The sequence below is a fragment of the Solanum stenotomum genome, chromosome 12 (genome assembly GCF_019186545.1).
Source record: "Solanum stenotomum isolate F172 chromosome 12, ASM1918654v1, whole genome shotgun sequence".
NCBI lineage: Eukaryota > Viridiplantae > Streptophyta > Magnoliopsida > Solanales > Solanaceae > Solanum > Solanum stenotomum.
The window spans coordinates 45,919,973-45,930,053 of NC_064293.1; the positions used below are offsets into that span (position 1 = coordinate 45,919,973).

Sequence of the window (10,081 nt, forward strand, 5' to 3'; positions counted from 1 at the left end):
ATAACTAACTTTAGAAGAAATTATTCTCCTCTCATTAATTTTGTTGAATCCTCAATGCCTTCTCTTACTTCTTTTAAAATCCAGAACATGCATAATGTAGGTACTTTTAGCAAGTGAGGGATGACACCATAGCCTTTGTACGAAAACACTCTTTCATACTTAAAAGTCATTAACTTCTACCATTCAATTATTGAAGACTTTCTTTAATGTCCTCAATTATTAGTGGATACCTAATTTACACCTAAAACTAGTAACTAAAATTATAGTCCACGCTGCCAATTAGAAAATTATTTTTCAAAGAATTTATGAGGTTGCGGACTTTTAATTTATCGATAAATGGTGTTGAAATTAGATTAAGTTGTTAGCAAGTAGTTAGTAGTAGCTAAATATACTCCAACAAATACTGGGTCCTGGGACAAGGCGGCTACTTGTGAAATGTCATAGTTCATTAGTTATTCTCCTCTCAACTTATTCGATACGTTTTTCTTTTTTTAGTCCGTTTTCAAAATATGATCAATTTTTTTTTTTGGAACCCCAGGATACCCGCAGCCGCTACAACCTCTGCCACAGCCTCTACCCTTCGGGTGAGCACTTTGTGCGCACTGGGTAAACCCCCTACTGTGTAATATATAGCATGCAAATCACACAAGGGATGTAAACCGCACTAGGCAAGCCCTATACGACATGCTCGACTCAGAAGACATTGAGGGGAGATCGATCCCGGGTCATCCGTGTGGATAACCACCCTCCAAACTAACTGAGCCATCCCGAAGGGCCAAGGTCAGCCTTTTATAATTAGAAATATTTAAACTTCAAAATTATCATTTTACCTTAATGAAATATTTCCTCCATTCATTTTTACTTGTCACTTAATCCTAAAATAGATTCTCATTTTTACTTGTCACTTTTGACATATCAAGAAAAGACCATTATTTTTATATCTTTTACCCTTAGCAAATCATTTTTAAAGATCTAATATTAAACATCAATTAATAAGAGTAATGTGGTAAAATACATATATCAATAATTATTTTCTTAATAGGTGTGCCAAGTCAAACAATGACAAGTAAAAATGAACGGATAGAGTAATTTATAGCTATGCAAGTGGTCAAAGAGACCACAAAACATAATCAGCTTTTGAAATTCGATAAAAAATTTGTATCAAATCAAATGATGTCATATAAATTAATCAGGACAGGGGAGTAAGAGGATGATGAAAAATACTGTAGCAAATTATCCAATCTCAAAATCATGTTTTTGAGTTCTGAAGATAAAAGCTTGTATATTAGGCAAATAGACATATAGAGTACCGGCAATTATTAATTATATTTTGTGCTGCTCTCATTAGTAACCACCATAAATATGAAGCAGTATATTATGGAATACAATAGTGCAGCCATTCATGATGACGACAACGACAACAATTAGTATTGGAATTTAGAAAAAAATAGTACGTACGTAAACTTTTACTTTTCTACTAATAAAAAAAAAAAATCAATTCAAAACAATTTGGGAAGCATGACAATTACTTCTTCTGTTCGATATAAGTTGATCATCTTATAATTAAAGATAGTTATTTCATATTAGTTGATCACCTTACTAAATCAACACTAAACAAAAAGCAAACGAAATGACTTACTAGCCACAATATATCCTCGGCAAAAAGCATTAATTAAAATTTTCCTATATTACCCTTGCAATTAATTCTTTTTTAAGGTGTTCACATTTGTTTGTAAAATTTCCAAGTAGTTTTTTAAGGGGTAAATTAATAAAATTATCTTTTTATTTATGATTTCTTAATATTTGTGTAAAAAGAAAAGTGATCAACTAATATGAAACGAGAGTAATAAGAAAGCACGGAAAGTAATGAGGAAGTAAAAAAAGCCAAGTATGGAAAATTAAGGAAGACAATGCATTATGCTAAAGGGATTGCATGATAACGTGACGCAATATTATATAGAAATTGACCAATAAAGTTAAATTATTTGCCAGTAGTTGCTTAGTTGGAGATATATATTTCTAACATGAAAAAGAAGAAGAATACTTGACAATTATTACTGATCAAAATGATTAAAAAAGAAGAGTAAATTTAGCACAGTAGTTCACACCAAATGAAAGTGATGATACATTATTTTAGCATAAAATACAATAGGAATGAGTCTTATTAACATGTTCAAAAGTAGTTTTGGCTTTCTCCCCATCTTTTTGGAAGTTTGCTCCTTAAGAGGAAAAGTTCTGACACCATTAATCTTGTATTTCAACTGTTAATTTTATTAATTAGAGATCGCGCCAGCTGGGAGAAGTGGGAGCAATCTTGCTTTATCACAAATATTCATTAATCAATATTTTACTTTATGGAGGCATTAGCGAATCAATATATTAATGGAGCGTAATGTTGAATCAAATTGAATTGATCATGAGTCAAAAGAAAATAATTTTTTTTTAATTGAAACGAAGGTAGAAGAGTATGTTTTTATAATATGAAATGGTTTATGATCACATTATGTCATTATCGGATTGCAGAGAGGTACGATTATATATATATATATATATATATTGATGATGAAACGTAACTGATAAGGGCACATGTGCACAATCAATATGTTTCAAAGCTGAAAATGGACAAGCATGGGATATGCTTTCACGTGCTTTGCTCAATATAATTATAATATTTACTCCAATATACAGTTACCTAGTTTTTCACTTTTGTTTAGTACAACTTGTGCTATTTTTAATGCATCGATCCGGACTGCCTTCAACTGTATCTTTGAAACACTACTCATATCAGAAGAAATAAATAAATTAGTAATTATTAATTATATCATCAATAAATAAAAATAATTTTTTTAATATAATGAATAAGTAAATGTAAGCAAAAGTAGTACTTACCATTTCTTTTGGATTATTATATTGCATAAGGAGTTTAGTGTACTTAGTTGGCACGTAATATTTGTTATAATCAATTGATAGAAACATAATAATCAATATAATTCTAAAACTGTCGTTTTAATTTACTACAAATTTCTTTGATTAATTAATTAGTAGATGTACTATATAATACCACACTGTCTCCAACTGTGACACCCATGAAAAGTTTATCACTTACCTACGTAATTTTTGTAACCTACAAAACGGACAAATATTGAAATATGTGCAGTTAATTACCCAAAAGAGTACTCCCTACAAATACTAAACTTCTTCAACAAGCATTTATAATGAATTTGGTACTACGTACACAAATATAAAGCTGTTGTCTACTTGAAATGCTTTACTACTTTTTTTACCGTAATTTTTGTGACAAAATCAATTCACATACGTACAATAATAATTACCCTTGAGAAAAAAAATATTCCGAAAAGTATTGGAATTTGGCATTACTTGCTTTCAAATACTTTATTTGCTACTTGGGACCAAGAGTTTTTATATTCCTACTACTTCTTTCGTTTAAAAAAAAATGACGTCCTTTCCTTTTTAGTTTGTTTAAAAAGGAATGACCTCTTTTCTTTTTTGATAACATTTTACTTTCAGCTTTTCACGTGACATGTTTAAGACCACAAGATTAAAAAACAATTTTATACATTTGACATAACTTTAATTTATGATCACAAAATTCAAAAGTCTACTTTATTTTGTTAAACTCCGTGCCAAGTCAAACTAGATCACTCTTTTTGAAACAGAGGAAATATTATTTATCTAACACCTATTAGTTTATTTAAAAAGGAATGACCTCTTTTCTTTTTTGATAACATTTTACTTTCAACTTTTCACGTGACATATTTAAGACCACAAGATTAAAGGACAATTTTGTACATTTGACATAACTTTAATTTAGGACCACAAGATTCAAAAGTCTACTTTATTTTCTTAAACTCCATGTCAAGTCAAATTAGGTCACTCTTTTTGAAATAGAGGGAATATTATTTATCTAACACCTATTTGTAGCTACCAGCTTCATAAAACTTGGTTTTATAGTACTTATTTGTTGTGTTGAACAAATCGTTAAGAAGATTTTATGAGAAAGAGGTACATTATTTTTTTGGATTATATGTAGCAGTGACAATTGCATTTTAGGCATCAATTAATTAAACTTCCTGTTATACTATCTTCTGAAACATGTTCGATTTTTCACCCCAAGTTTTGACATACAAAAAAACAAATTCAATCGAAAACATTATCCAAAGATATGTCGTTTTTTTAAAAAAAACTTAGCATATTGCATTACTATTATTTAGTATGCCGTCACGTCCATGAAATTAAAACAGCCAAAAAATTAAAAAAATGAGAGGTGCAGGTCCTAGATAAATATATATATTGATAAGAGCTGGATAGCATATATATGCAACTCAATGTTGGCCAGCTGAAATAATAGATTGATCTAGTGGCAATCGAATATATGCCCACAAAAACAAAATGAAAGAAACAAGAATAAAACAATACTATTTCTTAATTCCATATATATATATATTCAATATTTATTTTGAGTGTCTATCGATTTTTTATTAATAATAATTTCATGTTACTCCTAATATTAAACTTACCATATGTGTTAAAAATTCTGAGTTGTAAAAATTCCACCTGACCTTCACTTTCTTCGTCCATATTCGTTTGTTGCCTTATTTTCTACTGACAAAAGTGCTCTGCCCCTTTCCTCTTCTTGGACTCTATGCTTTCTGTTATTTACTATTTATTACGATACGTCCATATTCCTTGATCGAACAGGCACGTAATTTAAGAAGTATGCAAAGATTTGTATAGTTTAAAAATAAATAAAATTTTAAAATATATATTTTTTTGCTAATTAAGTGAGAAACAATATTGAACATTTACAAATAAAAAATAATTTATTTAAAAAACTTATTAAAAAGGAAAGTGTGTCGAGGGAAAGTAGTAATTTGGTGATGGGAAGTAATCTTTTAATCTTATGCAATTGGTATTAATTTAAAACTCACGTATATGGTAAGAATAATTAGTTTTTGTTAATAGTCTTTATTTTATTCTGCTTCACTAATATTTAAGGGTGTCAATGGGACGGTTCAGTCGGTTATTTTTAAAAAATTATACCATATCAATTTTTCGAGTATTATATAATGCATAACATATACTTATATACCATACCAATTATATAATTTATATTTGAAAATTGTTATAAAATATATTTATATATTAAATTTAACATATTGTTAATATATAAAATATATTTACATACATGTAAGGTTATTCGGTTCAGTTTAAAAAAATTTCAGTTTTTTACAAAAATTAAAAATACCATCCCAATCGTTTGGGATGGTTAAACACTCCACGGTTTTATTGAAAAAATGACATAAATCGGTTTGGTCGATTTTTCATATTCTTTTGACACCCCTACTTATAATATTGCTAACCGATTCGAATAAGATATTATTTTTATTAGGTAAAACTCATTAAAACTATTAATTTATATGTGTGCTGAGCAAATTAACCCACTACAAAAGAAAGCACAAAGTATTTCTTATTTCATATACTGAAACTCAAGACCTTTATTTCAAGTTTTTAACCATTTATCTCATCTATCACAGAGAAATGGATGAATATTGCCTTTTATTAAAGAATAATTCAGCAGAGGCTTTTTTTGATGTTATTTTTATAGTTTTTTATATATATAAAAGAAAAATCTTTTGAGAAAAGAGCCTAAAACTCATTGATGGTAACTATTATTACCATTATTTGTATATTACTCATAACTCAAGCTATTTCCACTCCAATAATTGGATGAATAAGAGAATATATTTGTTCAGTATGAAAAAAAATCCTTTGAGCACTATTCAAACATTTTCTTGAATGAGTTTTATACGTACAAATTTAAAATAATCAATTCCAACACCAATACGTACAAATTTAAAATTAATCAAACTCTAACACTATTATTATATGAAGAAAAAAAAAAAACAGAGATGCTTCCCACTCTGTTGTAGTTCCCCCAATCCCACTACTCTTTTTTCTCTGTATCACCCTTTAACTTTCCCGCTCTCTCTTCTCTTCCTCTCAAGTTTCTTTCTTTCTTTCTTTCTCTCTCTATATCTCATGCTTGTGCTTTTTATGTATTTTCTTCTTCCACCTCTCTGAATTTCTTATTCTTTTCTTCAAAATCCTTAGACTGGTCTTTGTCTGAAATTTACCTTATAAACTTCGACACCACCATTTTCAAGAAAATAAAAAGAGATGAACAATAGATTCCGACCATCTCTACACCCCAAAAAAGTTCCTTTGAATCCTCAAAAGGTGAGTTCTTCCACTTTCCAAAAATCCCAAAGTTTTCTTCTCTCTGACTTTGATTATGCTAAATTATTGAGATTTCTCTTCTTTCTTGTCCCCTTTCCTCCTTTTACTTTTTCTTCCTTTATTTGGCCATTGTCTTGAATAATACTACACAATCTTTGGATCCAATTTCTGAATTGGATGCTTTACTCATATTCTCAATACCCCTTTTAACTACACATCTAATTTATCTCACTTATTAAATTCAACCTGAAAAGTTTGTTAAATCTAATTCTTGATAGGAGAAGAAGATGGAAATACAGCAAAACAAATTCTTGTCTGTAGAGAAGCCCAGAGTTAATCGGCGTCAAGCTGCTAAAGAGAGAAAATTAGCCTTACTTCAAGATGTATTCTTATCTTAATGCTCTAAATTCATAAAATTAAAATTTTCATTTTTTGCCTTTAAGGTTTTAAAACTTTCTGATTTTTCGCGTTCAAATTGGCAGGTTGATAAGCTAAAGAAGAAGTTGAGGCATGAAGAAAATATTCACAGAGCATTGGAAAGAGCTTTTTACAGACCTTTAGGAACTCTACCTCGCCTTCCTCCTTATCTTCCCAAATATGTTAGTACTTGTGGTTCAATTGAAATTTCATATGATTTTTTTCCTTCTGAAAATATTGAGTTCAATTGAATATGCATGGTAATGAATTGATTTGTGTGATGACGATAATGCAGACATTAGAGCTTCTTGCTGAAGTAGCTGTTTTAGAAGAAGAAGTGGTCCGGCTTGAGGAACAGGTTGTTACTTATAGACAAGGTCTCTATCAAGAAGCAGTTTCCACATTCTCAAGGCGAAATACGGATGGTAATCATTTGTCTGATTCATACCCTCAGTTACATGGTAAAGTTTCTAAGCAAAGACATTCAAGATCATTTTCCATGAGTGAAGTCAATCTCGGATCATCCGTGCCACAGTCTTCTCTTTCTCTAGATAGGAGTGCTTCAAGTAGAAAGTTGTTTTTAAAAGAATCAGTGTTCGGTAGCTCGAGAATTAGCTATGATGTAACATCAAATAGCAGACAAGCTGTCATGAAGAATTGCAATGACTCATTGATAGATGGCCTACGAAAAGAGAATCACTCGGCTGGTAGTTGTACTAAGGATAAGCCATCTCCACAGAAGCAAATCAGCACGATAAATACTTCGTTAGTAAGGCCTCCTGTTAAGCCTGAATCAATCAGCAAAATAGCAGATGTTAGGGTTCAGGTATATACCATTAGGCAACCAGCAAGAAAGTTAGCATTTGATGCTTCACGTGCGAATTGATCTTATTATAATTCTATCTGTTCAGTGCAGGGCTGTAGAACAAGCACAAGAGAGTTATTTAGCTTCTTCAGATGAACAGGAATTGGAAGCTGAAAGCACAGAAAACAAAATATCTGAAGACATTTTAAAGTGCTTGTCTAGCATCTTATTAAGGTTGAGCACATCTAAAGGGAAGATAGCTAATACAGAATCTTTTCGCTCTTTAGGAGCAAAAGTCTTGAATGAAAGGGAGTTTCAAGATCCGTATTGCATCTGCTCAGAACAAAGGAAGCAAGATATTGGTGAATACAGATATATACTCAATATAGATGCTAACTCTGTTAATCTAAACCAGAAAATGAATGCTTCGTTTCTGATTCACAGACTTAAGTAAGTTCAAGTTCTCTACCATTTTCTAGTAATTATGATTAAGAAGACAGTATATTTGCATGTCCTTATCGCGTTCTTTACATTTCAAACGTAAGGATTCTCCTTGGCAAGCTATCATCTGTGAAATTAGAGGGTTTGACTCATCAACAGAAGTTAGCATTCTGGATAAACACATACAATTCATGTGTGATGAATGTAAGTGGCCTATGTTATACCCAAAAATCAATTCATATTATACTCTATTTAAGAAATAATTCCTTTTGTCATGAATCTGTCAGGCATTTATAGAGCATGGTATTCCAGAGACTGCTGAACAAGTCGTATCACTAATGCAAAAGGCAAGTTACTCAGTCATTATAATCCATGCTTCGTATATTGCTGATGCTACAATAATTGATCCATTAATACACGTTTCTCCTCGTTGAAGTTGTAATGGATCAGTTAAAAGTATATGGGGTGTAAGTTTTGAACTCCGGAATCTATTTAACTTTCTCAATGAATTTCATCAGGCAACAATTAATGTGGGAGGGCATTTTCTAAATGCAATCATGATTGAGCACTTTATCTTGAGGCTACCGTACCACTTAAAATATGTAAGTTACCTTTCGATGTTCCTTAATCTGTTCTGCAGTTGTGTGAGCTTAGAGCAATTGTTTTTGAATTTTTCTTTCATTCAACAAACTCTTAAGCTATTTTCCATCACTTGAAAGACCTGTTCAAAGTCAGCAAAAGACACTGAGCTGAAGGTTCGGAGCGTTTTTGGCTTGGAGTGGTCTGAACCTCTCGTCACATTCGCACTTACCTGTGGAAGTTGGTCCTCCCCTGCAGTAAGTTTATCGACCACTTACATTACCTTCTCAGTTTTCGCAAAATCATAGGCTTGACAATTCATATTCCTAAGCTGGAAACTTCAAAAAGTATAGCTTTCTGAATGTCTACAAACAGAAATCAGGTCATTTCACAAATTAAGAAGTAAAAAAGCATAATGGTTGAGAAAAGCATAAGGTCATAAGGTGTATAATGAGTTGGTCAATCATTCATCTCCTGAAGTCTCTCAGAGCTTTAAACTCCGTGCTAACATAATGTTTCAAGTCTCGACATTATGTCCAAGTAATTCTAATTGTATGTTGTGATCTTTTCCATACCGAAGGTGAGGGTTTACACTGCATCTCAAGTTGAAACTCAGTTGGAAACAGCAAAAAGAGATTACTTACAAGCAGCAGTTGGTATTTCAGCAACAAATAAGCTCATTATGCCCAAGTTGTTGGATTGGTATCTTCTTGATTTTGCAAAGGACTTGGATGCATTACTTGATTGGGTGTGCCTCCAGCTACCAGATGGACTTAGAAATCAAACTATGAAATGCCTCGAGAGACGAGGAAGAGAACCCCTTTCACAATTAGTTCAAGTAATGCCTTACAATTTCAGCTTCAGGTACCTCATACACCAATAAAATATTGCTTCCACTAGTTCCAGAGTACTAGCTCAGATGACAGAATACTAGTAAAGGAACTGTCTGAGAAGCATAACATTTCAGAGGGATGTGTTAATGGAACTAATGATGGTCATTGATATTGTTCCAGATAACAGTATAGGATTGTAGCAAATTCAATTCTTTGTATCTCTTAGACACCTACGTTAATAAACTCGACGAGATCATTATCTCTAGAGTAAGCAAACATGTTGCTTGCTGAAACACAGGATGTGGAATCAGAGTATATGTGATGCGATTACTTGTAGAGTTAAATTCTGCAGCCAAGGTTGTGTCTCATTCAACTACACTATTTTGGTCAGTGCCATTGTACATTACTGTCTCAAATTTGTTTTGAGTCACTTTTTATTTGGTTGTACAATTTTTCAAATATTTTATTTTACAACAAAAAATTGTGATATCTACTCTCTAGTACTTTTTCTAGAATCTTGGAAAATGTAATTTTACTTCAAACAAAAAAAAAAAGATAACTTAGATGCATCAATGCTGTTACATAGACCTTCTTTTTTTTTCTTCATTGTTTTGTTATAATATATGTTCACGGGTATTTCAGCAATCAAGACTGAAATTTGTGTTAAAGCAACAAATTTGACGACAGAGGAAACTTAAAGAGGCCATCTTGTACAGTTATAGCAAAACTAGGCACCATAGTAACAAAT

The 10,081-nt window shown here is 31.4% G+C and overlaps 1 protein-coding gene across 1 annotated transcript; it reads left to right on the forward strand.

Moving 5' to 3' along the window:
* Nucleotides 1-6,000: 6,000 nt before the first annotated feature.
* Nucleotides 6,001-9,816, forward strand: LOC125848910 (uncharacterized). The gene is made up of 10 exons (XM_049528874.1): nt 6,001-6,258; nt 6,537-6,641; nt 6,741-6,857; nt 6,971-7,501; nt 7,587-7,930; nt 8,026-8,125; nt 8,209-8,268; nt 8,440-8,523; nt 8,641-8,757; nt 9,081-9,816. The coding sequence occupies exons 1-10, from the start codon at nt 6,199-6,201 to the stop codon at nt 9,381-9,383; spliced, it is 1,821 nt and encodes a 606-aa protein (XP_049384831.1). The 5' UTR covers nt 6,001-6,198; the 3' UTR covers nt 9,384-9,816.
* Nucleotides 9,817-10,081: the final 265 nt, after the last annotated feature.

Excerpts from the sequence above, each read along its gene's own strand:
- LOC125848910 (XM_049528874.1), top strand. The coding sequence starts at position 6,199 with ATGAACAATAGATTCCGACCATCTCTACACCCCAAAAAAGTTCCTTTG. Across the intron at positions 7,502-7,586 it reads TAGCAGATGTTAGGGTTCAG|TGCAGGGCTGTAGAACAAGC; the intron begins GTATATACCATT and ends CTATCTGTTCAG. Across the intron at positions 8,269-8,439 it reads TCGTATCACTAATGCAAAAG|GCAACAATTAATGTGGGAGG; the intron begins GCAAGTTACTCA and ends GAATTTCATCAG.